At 40.1% G+C, this 17,392-nt stretch overlaps 2 protein-coding genes across 2 annotated transcripts in view; one reads left to right on the top strand and one right to left on the bottom strand.

The window, feature by feature from the left end:
- The window catches only part of wipf1b (WAS/WASL interacting protein family, member 1b), a 170,815-nt gene that overhangs the window by 146,409 nt on the left and 7,014 nt on the right, over positions 1 to 17,392 (bottom strand). The gene's annotated exons all lie outside the window — the stretch shown is intronic.
- Positions 2,099 to 14,727, top strand: b3gnt2b (UDP-GlcNAc:betaGal beta-1,3-N-acetylglucosaminyltransferase 2b). The gene is made up of 3 exons (XM_079560298.1): positions 2,099 to 2,239; positions 11,098 to 11,203; positions 12,474 to 14,727. The coding sequence occupies exon 3, from the start codon at positions 12,496 to 12,498 to the stop codon at positions 13,681 to 13,683; it is 1,188 nt and encodes a 395-aa protein (XP_079416424.1). The 5' UTR covers positions 2,099 to 2,239; positions 11,098 to 11,203; positions 12,474 to 12,495; the 3' UTR covers positions 13,684 to 14,727.

Below are 17,392 nucleotides of genomic sequence, written 5' to 3'. Positions count from 1 at the left end.
TTTTTTCTTTTTTTAAACGCTACAAGTAATCCTGTTATGTCATGCCTGATTGACTTTATTATTTCAAACCATATCCAAACACAGCAGCAAAGCAGATTAGCAACAACAATCAGCAAAGAATCTTCATGGAGGAAGTAGCCTGTTATCGAGACAGATTATTGTCAAAGTAAATAAACTTTGTTCTATCATAGTCTGATTGACTGCTTCTTGTTTCTAATCTGTCCACCACCTCTGAACCTAATGGTGGTTCCTCTTTAATTAAACCTGATCCACAGGCAGCTGGGTGGCAGGAGGGGCTCTCAGTGCTGGTGTACACAGGCCACAGGAGACATCCTTGGGTGATTACAAACACAGTGAACAACGCTTGAATGACCACCTGAGACTCCAGGAGGCCAGCTGAAGGACACCTGAGTCCTGGCTGCCGGTTCGTCCTTTCACACCCGCGCCTCCTCCTCCGACGACATCCTATCCTCCTCCTGTTAGTGCTACGGGCTGGAACAGGTCCCGCTTCAGCCATAACTGCTCTGTGATTGGCAAGAGCCCGGAAGAACACCAAGCAATTACCCTTAACCCCCGCAAGGCTGCAAAGCATATGATCTCATACAGTATGATAATATGACAGTAATGGAAGACATGATGTATGAGGCGGTAAGTGCTCCACAAACTAATGATGCTCATTAGAACAATGTCATATTGAGAACCTATTATAAACTAACAAAGTAGTCATTCTTCATCATTTGTCATTGGGTAATTAAAAAAAGAGCTAGATCTCTTTTTGCTTAATATGTTCTGGTCAATATGCTGTTCTCGATGTTCATTAAAATCCTGAAACCTCCAGTAGGTCTATTATTAATTAAACACCAGAACAAGAGGTAGTTTACCATACGGTTGAACACCTTTATTCAGCTGTCAACTGTGGCCCCTGCTCTCGGGACACCCCACACCCATCATGCACCGCCACACTTTCACCATCTCATCTACCATCTGCTGTGAGGACATCCTTTCAATTCTCCATGTCTTTTGTACAAACAGCTTGTAATCATATAGTCATGAGTCCATGCAGATCTAGTTCATTAAATGAATGATTCAAATGATCCAAATGAATCCCACTTTTGGATCCTGATCCTGATCCAGAACCACCAGCTGATTGGAAGATCCTCACCTTTTTGCATGGATAGATCTTAACCTCTTAACCCCCGCCTTAACCAAGTGCATTTTCTCCAGTTTGGTTTTACCCAGATCTAAAAGCTTCTTCAACAAAGTGGCAAAATAATGACAAAAACTAGAAAGATCTAAAAAGGGACAAAAACATGCCAGAAAAGCAACAATAACTCAATGACAAAAAAGCATCAAAAAAGCAATGCGACGAAAATCTTCCACATAAAAACATGACAAAACATGATCAGAAAGAGACAAAACAGAGACAAAAAAGATGACAAAAAAGAGACAAAACAGATGACAAAAAAGAGACAAAACAGAGACCAAAAATAGACAAAAACATGACAAAAAGAGACTAAAACATGACAAAACAGAGATAAAAACATGACAAAAAAGAGATAAAAACATGACAAAAGAGACAAAGAGACAAAAACATGACAAAAAAGAGATAAAAACATGACAAAAAAGAGACAAAGAGACAAAAACATGACAAAAAAGAGATAAAAACATGACAAAAAGAGACTAAAACATGACAAAAAGAGACTAAAACATGACAAAAAGAGACTAAAACATGACAAAAAAGACACAAAAACATGACAAAAAAGACACAAAAACGTGTCAAAAAAGAGACTAAAACATGACAATAATGCTTAAAAAAGTGTGACAAAAAACACAGCGACACAAAAGTTACATCAGTTTTGTGAGTCTTTCTAATGAGGCGCTACTCTGTAAGCTCCAGTTGAGAATCTTTTAGATTTGGATAAAGCTGAACTGGAGAAAATGTGCTCGGTTAAGGCGGGGGGTAGGAGTTATTAGCTGAAGTTCATTGCTGTCTCGCTGAACCTGCCATAAGAGGCGCTCATTTGAAAGCACAGTCATAGCCCCTCCTACGCCGCTCAGACCAAAGCTGCGCGTCACTTCACGGCGGCGGCGGCAGCGCAGGAGGGCTGAGCTGAAGGAGCGAGTCAAAGCAGCCCCTGGACGAAAACACACTCCGTTTAGCTTGGGGGGGACTTATGGATTTAACGAACTAACGTACATCTCACGGAGGGGAAATAGCAGCCAAGAAGAGCGTGAAAAGGTGAGAGACGACAGTAGCCGAACCACTTTGTTCGCATAGGAAGATCCATCTCTCTTTTACGAACCGCTCTCTAAAAGTTTATTTACTCAAAAAAGCATCCGCGTAAATGTTGACATCCTGGTTCTCTTTCTTGTTGGCCATTTCCGAGAGGGAGGGGGGGAAGGTTTGTCATAGTGGTTTACACGTGTGATCAACTTTGCTTAAATGCTTTAAAGTTGACAAATAGCGATTTTAGTTCGGGTGTTGTTTAGTCTGAGTATACGAAGTTTACTTTGAACCTGTCCACAGCTATCTGTCTCTCTGCCCTTCCTACGTTAGTTTGTGTCCACGCTAACCAATCCCCAATCCTATGCGAGATAAAATGTTGGGCATCACATGAGTTACATTTTCCACTGATGCTCTGTAGAAGAGCATGGAGTGTGCGTCTATGTTTAGACAGAGAAATCTCCAAGCCACTTTTTCCCATCAACAAAGGCAGAGTGGACCATATGAGTAATGCAGCAAATCTCGTGTGTTTTCCCCCATACTTTTTGATTGATCAACTTTTGTTCCTCTGTTCAGCTTTTTATTTAATATAGGCTAAAAGCAACAGCAGGAAGCTTTGTAGTGGCTGCAGTTTGAGCGCCAAAATTACTGGAAGATTTTGACCTATAAAAACATCACATCGTGACATCAGCAGGTGGGAACAAGTGTATTGAGCTCTTTAGGAGGAGACTTGAAAGGGTACTGGTTCCAGGTATGTTTTTTGGTGCAGGTAATAACAGAACATGGTTGGAAAAAAAGATAAGAAAAGCTCAGAAATATAGCATAATATAACACAGCCTTGCACCAGGGAGATTCTAGACTGCCTTCTGTTTAAATCCGTCTTTTGAAAATGGCCTTTAAACCTAATGCACATTCACTCTGCAAATGGACCCACCTCATAAATCCAGTTGTATTTTTCCATTATAGATTTGCTGCTTCTTGTTAGAAATGGCCATGGTGTCAGACGTGGCTAATTGATGTGTCCGTTTCCTGCCCTCCATGACGATGCATCTCGTGATCAAATAAACCCAGTGCAAATTCCCCTTTTCTTACATTTAGATATGAACAGGATGTTTGGAGTTTGCAAGTCTCTGCGCTATTATGCTATTGTAAATACTTGGGGCCGTTGGATGTAATCAGTCTGTTCTACAAGATATTGAAGCTTTGAAGTTTTAATAATCTTCTTCTTTGTCATGTTATTTCCATGGGCATCATACAGTGGGAGAAAAAATGGGAACCCTTTGGAATTTCTAACACATTTTTTTCTGCCTAAATTGGTCATAAAATGTGGTCTGACCTTTATTAAAGTCGCAAGAATGAGAAACTGCTTAAACTAATACCACCCAAACAAATACATGTTGTCATATTTTTATTGTCTCATGAAGGGCCAAGACACCCGGAACCTTTTTCCTATTTCTTGGTACTCTCTCGGTCGGGCACGCTTTTCAGGTTTTGTGGGATGTCTTCCTTCTTCACGTCAAATAACATGCAAACGTTCACAGGAGAAACTCCTAAGGGTTCACATAGTTTTTCCTCCCACCGTATATGTTCTTTGACCACCCCTTATTTATGTGTTCTAATGTCGCATGAGATCAAATATACCGAAATACCAGTACTACGTTACACATGATCTTGTTGAAATGGTACCGTTCAGCCAATATGGAGTCAGATGGGAATAACATTCTTTGAGCTTATGAGTTGACCTTTTACCAACAAAATGTAAATAATCACTTCTGTTAAAAGATAACAACTTCCTCATCACTTTTATTAGTGGCAATGTCGTTTATAACTGCTGTGCTCTAAGGCTGCTGGCTTCAAAATGAATCCGATTTGCAATTAAAGCTAATGGTCCCAATAAGCTTCCGTAATTTTTAGGATATAACTTCCCTGAAACCATAAAAGGACCCATCTCCAGTCAGATTTATGATGTATATTATAATTGTTCTGATTTAAAGGGATTCATGTAGTTTGTATAAAGTCATCTTTCTTGATTTTTAAACACAAATCTAATTCTGGTGTTTAATTGTGCAGCCCTGCCACCCTTTTTCCATGACTTCGAATGGCTTACTTCTCATTTTTAGGTCAGCCTAAATAGGAGACTGCGAGACCTGGGGCTGGTGCAGCTGCTGCTAAATCTGGGCTCTTCCCATTAGGTCTGTGTCAGTTAAAAGCCATTAAGTATAAATTGGCCAACATTTATATCAACCAGGAAGCCTTCATTAAGAATTTAAAAAGCCTGCAGCCACAACCTGAAGTGGCCTGCATGAGAAAGTTGGCCTGAATGAACAACGCCGCCTTCGCCTGGCTGTTTGCCTGATCTCCTTATCATAAAACTAGCCATGAGTGTTCGTAAAGTAATCTGCTCTCACAGAAGGTTCAGTCTACACTACGCAGTGAAACCATTTTGACCTGCAATGAATAATGCTGTTTGTTAGGGTTTCGCATAAAAAAACGCGCCAACAGTGTGCACGGTGCAGCGTTATGCTATATTTTACAATTGCTGTCATAATGCTACTTGTTTAACAAGAAATGCTACTTGTTTTATGATAGTCAGTTGCTACTTACAAATGCTGCCACTCCACAAGTTTTTAAAATCCACATGAGCATTGCAGTTGCATGCGCGCTGCTTTCCCAAAACCCAAAGTTTAATAATAATAATAAAGACTTCATTCAGGATTTTTCAGATTTCATGGCAGCGGCCATAATGGAGACCTTTTTAATTGTTGGTGATTTCAATATTTCAATATTCACTTTTTAAACGTGATCAAGGCTTTTAATTTAATTTAGCAATGGGTGTGTGGCCCCACCCAAGAGAAAGGACACACACTGGATCTTGATCTAACTTTTGGATTTGAGGCACACATTGAAGATATATGTCACACTCACATTTCCTTCACCATTAATATCTTATCATATGAATCAAAATACTGCAGTTACCGCAATTCCGCTTGGCCCAGAGACTGCACATCAATTTTTAGATATCTGTCTTTCAGTGTCAGTTCTTCCTGTGTGACACTTGCAACACGAATGTTGAATAGCTCACAAACGCATTTCATTCTACATGTTCAGAGACTTTGAATTCAGTTGCACCTCTAGTGCTGAAGTGCTCTAAGCCCGTGTCTGAACTTTGGCACAATGAAACCACTCGTGCGTTCACACAACACTGCAGATTGTCGGAGAGAAAGTGGAAAAAGGACAAACTCCAAGTGTCTTTGTTTGCTCTCAGGGACTTTTTCTCTTAATAATAGCACATCCAAAATATAGAGCGCCATTAAGAGTGCCAATGCACAATATGTCTAACTTTGTGTCCACAAATAGCCACAGACCATGTCCTCTTTAATGTGCTACATCGCCTGATTAACCTGGTGTCTTCTCTTGATGTTAAATGGTAAATGGTCACATTTATACAGCGCCTTTCTACCTGCTTTAGGCACTTTACAGCAAGGACCCAGTCACCCATTCACACTCTCATTCACACACCAATGTACACAGACACTGGAGGCAAGGTGGGTGAAGTGTCTTGCCCAAGGGCACAACGACAGTGTGCACCTGCGGGATTCGAACTGCCGACCCTCTGGTCACAAGACGAGCCGCTCTACTCTGCTGCTCCATGTGTTGTGTTGTCAGACGTAGTCTGAGTGTTTAGTTAAAATTGGTGTATTGTGTACACCACCACCTCCTGCCTTGGTGTAGGATTTGAGCGCACCCGTTCAGATTGATAAATGCCGAAACAGACGGTGATTTTTTGTAGACCTCACATATGCTCCGATTCCACTGTGCGCAAGTTTGATAAATAAGGATCAGTGTGAGCATATACAGGCTACACTGAGGATTGCCACTGTAATGTCTCAGACATATCTATTCATGGGGAACAGGTTCTTCCTGTCCCTCCGGAACAGGAAGAACCTCTTTTGGTTCTTCCTGTTTAACATATACAGATTGAAACCTTTAAGTAAAATGCAAATTATATTTTCAGTTATTATCATCTGTCAGTCTAGGGCAGTGAAGTGTCTGCACGGACAACAAATACGAAACAGGAGCATTACCCAGTACACACCAGAGGACCTCGTGATAGGAGGTAAATGTGAAGTAAAATTATCCAATTTGCAAAAGGGCCAATCAACAAAACAAAGTTTCAGAGACTCAGTGTCTTTGTTATTGTTTGTTATTTATTGGTTTGCAGTACTGTTAGAAATCAATCCCTTCCCATACATTTCTGCTGAAAGTGATTAGCAACACTTTTTTTTAAATGTATTTGATATTATAATTGATTCATTGTAGTCATTTTGAATACGATTTGCAGAGCAAAAAAGTTTCTACTACTCACTTAATTTGTATTTCCCAATTTGTTTTAGACTACACTTGAGAAAAGAAGACTATCCGCCGGCCAGCAATGTATTTTATTACTGGAAAAACTGCAATGTTATGGTTATGGTCTTTGTTGTTGTATTCTTACTATTAGCTGTAAACAAAAAACTGCCTGCATACCCAAATCCTCCCATTGCACCTTAATCACAATGATTACATTTAGGTATGCCTCTATTATACTTTGGAGTTGAAAAGTATCACTCTGGCAGTCTCTGTGTAAAAGACAGATTGAGGAATTTTCATTTTCAACACAGCCAAAATGTTACATTAGAGCTACTGCCATCATGAAATCGATCTATAGACTTTCAGCAGCTCTGCTCAAAATTCTGTCAAATCCGGCCGACCATCCTATAGATCACAATCACTGTTATCTGGTCTGTTGTCACGACATTTGCTTATGTCAAAGCCTTAGTTATGTTGGAGTTATTAAACATGTTTTTCATTCTTTCCTTGTTTGATGTGTCCCTCTGGCCTCCGTTGTAACCATACATCTACAGTAAATAAAAGAGATCGGCGGGTCCAATTCAGCCCTATTTATTGTTAAGATCCCGAGTGGTCTGTGAAATTAACATGCTCAGCCTCCTCTTACGAAGCCTGTTCCTTTAAAAGGGCAAAAAGGAACCGGCTACGAGCCTCCACAGAGCTCCAGAGCCTGTCATAGACCAGCGTGGTTAAACATATGATACATAGCCCAGCGTTGTCACATGATCATATTTTTGGAAAAAAATGAAACTCTTTGGAGCCAGGCTTTTAATCAGTACAAACAAGATCCAAAGCTACATAAGAATCCTGTTTCCAAAGTGTCTTTTGGAGTCGCCCCTGGCCTCCAGGGGGTGGTAATACAGCAATGTCCGCTTCCTACCATGTGGACCAAAAAGAAGCGCTTTTCTCACCCATCGGTTGTAACCTAGCAGTGAGCAGTGAGGGGCGTGGCATGTCAAACCTCCGGGACAGCCTTATGTAAATGCCACTAATCCCAGGAAGCACATGGATACATTAGACATACATTTCATTGCTCATCATCCACAGTTGAGTCATGTGTCAGGATTAACTGTGGACTGTTTGTGTAATGCATTAAGTCTGCTCCCCCAGCGACATGCTACACTTCTGCAGTTTAGATTACAGAGAGAGGCTCGCAAAGCATAGAGAGGTGACCTTTACCATGTGGAGCTGGAGTGACAAGTATTTGTTGATAATGAAAAATTCCTGTCTATTTTAAGTGCGTGAAGGGGTGGTTATTATAGGCCCTTTTTTTTTTTCTCTCTTCAACATCCAACTATATATGGAAATCATCATTGTTGGAGTGAGTTGTGGGGATTAATTATTGAAATGTCGTGAGCAGCCTACTTCACTAATTTGCCTAACGCCCTTTTTTTGTCTCCAGGCAGTAAAGAGTCAGAGTGCCATCCTCTTCTCTCGAATCAGCAAAAATTCAGATCAATAGAAAGTATGCCTCCCATGAACAGGTTTGGTGGGTTGAGACATAATTAGTTTCTTCTTTACAACAGGCCAAACACAAGAGCTGCAGGGCTTTGTTTATGCTAATAGAACGAGATACTGCCCCACCTTAGAAACAATATTAGTTTAATGAATGGAAGTTGGAGTTTAAATAGGTTTCCATCCTGTGTGTTCCTGAGTCCTGTCTTTTGACTTTTGAGGAGAGAGATTAAACGTCCTCAACAGAAATGACCCAGACCAGGTGACGATATTTAAAACTTCCAATACAATTAAAAGATCCTGAACAAATGAGAGCTCTACAAGCCATTAGCCACAAATAGTTTTTTTTACGCCTTCTATGCCATTTTCAAACTGTGGTTTATTTGATTTTATTTTTTGTCAATTTGTCCCTGGTGCACACAAGAGTCAGGTGGCACGTTCACAACAAGTTCCACAAACAAAGCGGGCTTTACGCCGAAGCACACCAGGGATCAACAAGACGACTTTAGTTTCTGACCGTCTCCTTCATGTTTGCTGATGTTAGTTCGTGCGGATTTCCTGGCGTCCTCTATGAAGAAGTCGGACAAATAAAAAAAAAAATGTTACAGACAAAAGAAGTCTCTGAAACATTGTGCACAGACCTGAGCTGAAGTCATCGGACCGTTTTTGTATTCTACTACAGTCATAGTGCAGATTGATTGATTGCTCACATGTTGGTTTGTTGTTTATGTTTCTTCAAGGGTGATGTCATTGACAGAATCTTCAATCCCATTGCAAGAGCTCATGAAGCAACATATGTCAAAGTTATTTAGGGCCACTTTAAAAAGGGGGGGCAGTAATATTTAACCCCATGTAAGCTAAGGAAGTAAATGATGTAAGAGCAGTGCTGTGCTTGGTGTGGACCGTTATATTGCAGACTGTATTGGTGGGCAGATAGAGACACCTCTTCATGTCAACCCAAGGCTATTTATGGGGAACTGTGAACAGCGTTCATTCATAATCATCTGACCTCAGTTCAACTTGCCAATTTATCTTGATGGAAAATGTCCAAACAAACCAGCAAGATGACAATGACATCACTCTCACTTGAAATCCAAGGCTGACTGTGTTATTATTATTTTATATAATTGCTTTATAAAGTAAGCTATGCTTTTGCTTTGCTCCTTTCAAACATCCCAGACATGCCTTGTCTCTGTACTGCAGGCTTATCTGTTTTCTTGCTATCAGTCCGTCACACTCGCACTCAAAGCAGCAAAGTACTGTTCAAGTGTGTGGCAGTATTGTCACATACGAAAAAGGTGCTAAGCTATGGATTTCAGCACTCCAGAGGTAAAAGAAATCTCCTTTAAATTACTGATTATTACTATTCATAGAATGTAAGGCAAGTTTCATGTCTTACTACCTTTGATAGAGCCATTCTAATGGATCTAATTTGGCATATATATTCTTTGCCAGCATTTTTAAGGAGGGGCAGCTGCGCCTGTGGTGATACCACAGTACTGAAACCTTCTCAAAATGAGTATCAATAGATGTTAATTTGAGTATAAATGAGTATGCGTATCTGAGTATCGATTACATTCCTTTCCCAATATATTTTATTCAAGACGGCTATTGACCTTTTTAAGAAGTATAACATTGACAAAAGATTTTTACTTCTATTAAACATTTGCAGTAAACAGTATTTTATGTCATTTTGTGGATATCGTGTGTGTTTTCTCTTGGTAATGTGTTATCTGTTGACCTCTTTCATCAAGCCTATGGACTAATTATTAACCAAACTCACTGGGGCCTAAAGGACATCTTCTTCTCAGCATCAACAGACACTACCTGTTGAATTTAGTTTTGGCCCTTGTATCGACTAATATTTATTATAATTTTTGCCAGACTAGACCTGCAGAGAATAGCACAGACTGGTGGTATTTATTAGAACTATTCAAACCACGGCTCTATAAGGTTCCCAGCACGGTGTCCGAAAGTGTTCTCTGCTTGGCTTCTTCATTTAGACCAAGTCAGGGTCTCAGGGTAATAAAATGTTTGCATGTTTGGTTTGTGTACATTGTGTTTATTTTGAAAGCACAGTCATTTTGAGTGTTTATTTAAGGAAGGTAAGCATTGTTAAGTCACATTTAGTAACAACATGTATATTTTGTTATTATATTTGTATAATATAATATAAATGTACATGTAAACCTTTACTAATGTTCAAAACAAGCACAATTCTTTAATTTTATTTCTGTGGAATGCGTCTTTTGTTTTCACTTTAAAAAAAAAATCTCATTTAATCCAAAAGTATTACACTGCTGCATAACTAAATTCAAATACTTAAATGTGGTCTTAAACTTTCTGAACCCACCAAGTATCGCTCACAGTGCCATGTTAATTTGTGTGTTTTTTTTAAAAATGTATATATATTTATACTGTATATATATTTATACTGTATATAAAATAAACATAGCTCTAATGATTGTGCTGATCTAATCAGCGCTAAATGTTCTCTCACCTCTCAGAGTTTAAATGAGGGCTTGTGTGAAAATGGGTGGATACGGCTTTTAAAGAGAGGACACAGAGCTCTATTGATTTGCATGTTGTAGAGTGTGGTCTGCGCCTGTCAGAGTGACAGTGGAGGCTACATGGCTGCTGCACTGTCTGGAAACTCTCTGGAGAGCTCTGTAATTCCAAGGTAACAACTTAACTTTTGAAGTTTAGCGCAGAAGAGCGGGCTTTGACATGCCACAAAAGTGTGTAGGAGAGATATGACACCCCAGAGAACAGTCTGTATTTGGTAACAAGACTGCATTGAAAAGAGGATCAATGAATTTCCTTTAGTTTAGGTTGGGCTACACTATATGAGAATAAATTGCAATAGCTGATAACTGACTTTAAATATCGCTTTTTTTCCCCACACACGGTAGGTACTATTACAATTAGTAAAACAGCATTTTGTATTCATTTTCTAAGCCAGGTCTTTCAAAAAAAGAAAAAAACATATTTTTGTGCATCGTTTTCACATCTGTTTTCTTTTTTCTCAGGTGAAACCGTCCCACACTGATCACTGAAGAGACTTCTTTTCATTGGAGGCAGCGATAGCTATGGGGTAAAAAAGAAGAGAGGACTAAAGAACGCTTCAGGACACAGGTGAGAAGAACGAGCTCATTGCTGCATTGTGGATAAAGTGATTGGAATGCCTAAATGTGACATGAACTAAAAGCATCAAGTAATATAGTTAATAGTTAATCAAAAATAAAGTACTGTGGGGTTTAAAACTGGATGAATATAGGCAGTTTGTTCTTTTCCCCATTGTTTTCTGTGTATACACTCAGGTGAGCTGGTTTACTCAATGGCAACGAAATCAGGCGCAAACCTGTGGTCAAACATAGCCAGCCATTGTTTCTCATATCAGTGGAAGATGTAATCAGGGCACCACACGTTTGTTTTCTGTACTGATCAATCAAACCTGTATCCTGTATACCTTACCTAAGATTTTTGATGCATCAGGTGACCTCTTAACAGCAGCGACACATTTACTCGTGTTTGTGCAGCTATAAGTGCATGCTAGTGGCCAATGGGTAATTAGCAGACTGAAAGCTGTAGTCTTGTCAACATGTTGTTCAGCTTTTTTCTTGGGATAGCCCGCTGCCCCACCCACTCATTTCCCAGAAGTCCCCTTGTTGGTATAGCGGGCAGGAAGGCGTAATTATCCCTGAGAAGAAAGGAGAGAGACAGGGAATGTCGATGAGAAAGGAGGGGCCGGATGAGCAAAACAGCATCTCCCATTAAAACCACAAGTGAGGCTAATGTATCCTGACTGGGATGCTCTCACAGGACCTCCAGCCTTTAGCATCAAGATAACGTGAGGAAACAGAGTCACGGGTAAGTGTAAAAGAGAAGATGGATCAACAGGAGTCAGTGCTGAGTACGGATGAGGTAGTGTGAGTGCGCTGGTGTTGCTAGGAGGCTGAAAGAGTAACACAATACAAAGGACTGATACAGGGCAGGAGCCACGCAATTCGCTTTAAACTATGCTGAACTGAACTGTAATTTTCCACACTCAATTATGTCATTATGTAACATTCTTTCTTATTCAAATTCTGTTCAATTTCAGACACAAAATGATCAGTATCCCAAATGTAATCTTACCCTACTAAACTTTGTGTCACTGAAGCAAATAAGAAAACCTATTGTGTGTTTTTATCCTCATCTGACTTTCTCTCTTCTGCTCTGGGAGTAGGAAATGAAGATCACTCAGTCATTTTGCATTTATTTTAAGACTTCCCACAAGCTCCAAACTGCTTAGTAAATCTGATCCACTGCTTTTAGCGAACACATTGCTGTAACTATTTGTAATTCGACTGGCTAATCGAGTTTGTTCTGTTTATAAACCAGTCTTTCTTGTTTCTGTGTTCAGGTGCGAGGTGCAGGGTCCAATCATGGCGTTGCGGAGGAAACTAAAGGTTGGGGTCTCTGTGATGATGGTCAACCTGTTCATCTTCATCATCATCTCCCGACACAGCAACCAGGATAAAAACCAGTTGAAAATTATTATCCCATCCAAACCGTTCTGGAATAAGGTGGTTCCTCATACTGCTTACTGGAACTGGCAGCAGCAGATGCTGGACATTCATAACAACCCCGTCATTTTGTCAAACTCTAGTGTGTCAGACCTTCCAGACTGGCTCAATGACACCACTGCTGGGTCTGACCCCTGCCAGCCTGACCTCAGGGTTACCACTAGAGTAAAGGACTACAACTCGCTACCACAGCGCTTTAAGGACTTCCTTATTTACATGCGCTGTCGCTCATATCCATTGAAGGTGGACCAGAAGGACATTTGTAAGGACCCCCCATTCCTGCTACTGGCAGTTAAGTCCATGGCTCCACATTTCGACCGGCGACAGGCCATCCGTGAGTCGTGGGGGCGGGCGGGCTCTCTCCGTAACCACTCTATTGTCACTGTCTTCCTGCTTGGTAACGCTACAGCAGAGGACCACCACCCTGACCTGTCGGCAATGCTACAGTATGAGAGTCAGCAACACAAAGACATCATCCAGTGGGACTACAGAGACTCATTCTTTAACTTGACGGTTAAAGAAGTTTTGTTTTTGGAGTGGATACAAACTCGTTGCCCAGGGGCTCGATTCATTTTCAAAGGTGATGATGATGTGTTTGTTAACACCTATCGCATCTTGAACTTCCTCAAAGACCTTTCAGAAACCAAGGCCAAAGACCTGTTTGTAGGGGATGTGATCACAAACGCAGGGCCTCACAGAGACAAAAAGGTGAAATACTTCATCCCTGAGAGTATGTATGTGGGCACCTACCCACCTTATGCTGGGGGCGGGGGCTACCTCTACTCTGGAGACATAGCTGCTCGCCTGCACAACGTGTCGCAGCATGTGGCTCTGTACCCCATAGACGATGTGTACACAGGGATGTGCCTCAGGAAGCTGGGGCTGGCCCCAGAAAAACACAAGGGCTTCAGGACATTTAACATTGAAGAGAAATACAGGTCAAATCCCTGTGCGTACAACAGCTTAATGCTGGTTCATCCCAGGACCCCACAGGAGATGATCCAGATCTGGGCCTGGCTCAGCAGCCCTAACCTCACCTGTCAGTGATGTCCATAGGCATCGCAGTCTGAGCACAAAGGCATTCGAAGACACTGAGGATTATTTCCTGAAGGTCAAAATCAAATGTTATTTATTTTTAATGGTGCTGTAAGTTTTGCTGTTTATGATGCAACCTTGAAGAAAGTTATTGTGCAGCCAACATAGTATTTGACCGACTTTGATCTCCTAAACCTGCTTTGCTGTAGTCGAGCTTTAACAAACTTGACAGATTGATCATGGTGTGTGCGCGCGCACACATATTTATACTATAACTATTTAAATAAGATTTATAAAGCTTTAACACTGTGTGTCAGCTCAATGAACGAGCTTCTAAATGCTGTATTATGTAAGCAGGAAGCCTAAACTGTGGCTGTGTTCACTTTGATGTTCTCTAGCAAGGTTTTAAGATAAGTACTGCTTTCAGTTGAAGTTTTGTGAACAATGAAACCTTGTGCTTGTCAAATGTAAAGATGCTCCAAGTGAACACACCCTGACTATTGCTGGAGACTGTGCTGCTATTCCTGACTACACTCCTCAGAGTATTATATGCAGCCCGTAAGCATTTTGTAGACTTAAAAAGTCTAAGTTTAAGTTCTATTATAGAGATTAACCATTACCATGTTTTTTTTTCTTACAAGATTAGTACGTTCCGGGATAGCTTTTTGCTCAGCAGGTCTGGGCTTGGTTTAGCAAATATAAACATCCCAAATGCTGTCATTTTGCCTGGATACATTCTTATTGTTTCAAAGCTTAGCTTTTGCCTCAGGTGTTAAAATATTGTACAGAAGTGTTGTGTGACTAGCCTAACTTAGTGGCAGAATATGGTTATGGTTGTTTCTTTTGCCAGTTGTTGCATTTCTTAAAAATATATATTTTATTGAAGTTACTGCCACTGTCAATGAAACATTTATTGTTTTATTGAAGTGACAGTTGTGGGTTTTTTCTCTAAATGTTTGATAGAAATAATAGTGTCCAAAAATATACGGGAAAGGTGCCTGCGGGTGGTTGTGTACATTGTAATGCAGGCCAAATATGTTCGCTTACAAGCTGAATTTTTGAACCCACAGAGGTAGAAAGCCCTCCCTCTGTGCCTCCTCTGGTAGAAAGCTTTCAAGGTAAACTTGTGAATGTCTCTAGAATTTGGGTCCATTGTTTTTACCTCTGTCAGTGGAAGTTTATCTGATTCAGTATTATATTTGTGAACTTTGAAGTAGCATGAATGTATTATACTGTAGATAGTCACGGCCCACATCAGCTTGACTAAAAGCAATGTTCTCTGTTACTACTCCCTCTGCTGGCAGGACGGAGAGTGGCAAATTAAGCTCGAGGCCTTGACAAAATGCCCTAAAGTAAACCCTCATTTTAGTTTGAGCAATTATGGTATTTTATTCACACAGATAAACACACACACATAATACATACTTTTACTCTTGGTTGTCATTGGAATTGTAAATACAAAATCAAGCCAAACTGAGCGTGTCTTTTGTAAGTTTAGGTATGCCTGCTTAATTTATAGTACAACACATTTGCAATCTTATATAGTATGCGCACACCAAATAGGAGAAGGTCTTTGATTTTGCTGCAGTTTGTGACTACTTGAAATGTTTACAATGTCATGGTCACCTGAAGGATTTTGTCCAGAACATTAAGGGTCAGTTTTAAGTATTGGAGATTGTGTTGTAAATGTTGTGTCACGTGATGAAACTCTATGATTGTTACTCGCTTTAATTTTAAGAGTCACTTTAAGGTGCACAGTTGTGAGAGTTAAATGTGTCTTTAAAAACAAACAAAAAGTAAGTAAAAATTGGCAAATCAGTGTGAATACTGCTTTTAGAGTGCAGATATTCTATAGCCTACATTGTGTCTGCATTCACGAAAGCAGAAACCCCCAAATGTTCCGTGAAGAAGGATTAAATTATGTATTGAACACTCTTTCCGCTTTCCAAGTCCTCTCACATCTCTTCAATGCCTGTTATAATGTTACTGCACTATTTGAGGTATCACCATAAATGTGCCTAATGTTTTTATGTTTGTACTGTATGAATATTCTATAACCTCTGAAAGAGCATTTCTTATTTAGAGGATATCTTGACTTTCAATAAAGATTTATTTTGCTGTTTTGTACCATTTTCCCCCGATTTATTATTACACTTCAACAGCTTGATTATTTGTATTTGAACCTGACATCCTCACCACCAGAGGGTGCTATGTATTCATCCTCTGAGCATAGCCTCTACAACTATCTTTATCTTTATTTCACATTTTTCCTTAATAATGCAGAAAGAAATATTTGGGAACCAGGTGCCTTCAGTTTTTTTGTGTTGTTATTAAAACCCATATGGTTGTCAGTAGAGATTATATCCAACAGCATGCTATTTTTTGCCTGTTTAGTTCCTTTTCCTCTCAGTGGGTGCATCCTGTTGGTTCAGATTATGTTTTACCTTCTGTTATCTGACAATTTCTTAACAGGGATTGTAATTATGACATCCTGTTCCAACAATTGTTTGCTGGTAAATTTACTCCAGAACCTTTCCCTTTCCAAACAGCCGATCTCTAAATATATACAGTTTGGCCTAGTTAGGACTCACTCGACAGTAACCTTTTGAACATCAGAAATGGCCAGTCAAGTCAATTGGTTCACTGATCCAAGTTCAAACACAATAACATTTTCTGCTCACATTTTTAAACATCAGTTTTGTTTTCCTATTTTGTGTTCTGGTTTTAAAACAGAATTCTGGAGGATTGAACTAGAAATGAGTGGTCAGCATAGAATTACATTACAGGAGTGGACAGGGCTGCTATGGAAAGCTGACCACATCCGGTAACGTGATGACATCATCAGCCTGTTGCATGGAAACTGCGGTGATTAAGTGAAACCTGCTACTCTGACCATAAAAGAGCATCTAATGCCTTTTCTGTCTGGTACTTTAGACAGTACAGCTTTTTTCAAACAAATGTGAAAACAAAACAATAAAAGAACAAAATACACATACACCCACACCCACATAAATGATAAATACATTGCTGTCCCCCAAATACCAAAGAGCACTTTTAACAAATGATGGTGGAAAAAACAGAGAGAAAGAAAGTGGTATAAAGGAAATGATGATCCCCGTGTCTAGTTCTGACTCAGCAGGAGACCACTCCCTGAGGATCCAGAGCCCAAGATGGTTCATACGCTCTAAGTCTAAAATGTCAGGACGAGAGAGACCAGGACGAGAGATATGTACACAAACTGAGCTGTTTTAAAGTCTAGTCTCTGGGCAACAGGAAGCTGCTGCTGAGACATGACAGAGGCAAGACTTGAAGCAAGGTCAAAAGCAACATTTTGCTGGGGGGAAAAAACCCTCCAGGTCATGTGTAGTACTTCTACTCACTACACCAGTACAATAACCCATGCCAGTTGTTGTACTGAGTATTGTTGTCAAAGAGAAAGAAGTCCTCAGGCTAGCGTCAGAACTACATCAAATGCCTAAGCTGACAACATAAAATGCTACTTGAAGGCCCTTAGGGGGAAGCATATTTAAGAATTTAGGCTAGATTTATGTCTGGATGCTATACTCATGAACCAGTGGCAGAAACAGACATTGACTTCTATAGGCATATTGGCATAGTGGTAGATCATTGCTAAACACTCAAAGCCTTCATTTTGTTACTCTAACCAGTGTACAAAACAGTTTTCCTTCGTAATGAATTGCATTATTGTCATTGAGTTACC

This window comes from Gobius niger (assembly GCF_951799975.1).
Source record: "Gobius niger genome assembly, chromosome: 7".
In the NCBI taxonomy this organism is placed as follows: Eukaryota; Metazoa; Chordata; class Actinopteri; order Gobiiformes; family Gobiidae; genus Gobius; species Gobius niger.
Note: the sequence above shows the minus strand (reverse complement) of the source record. Positions and strands in the feature narration are given on the sequence as shown.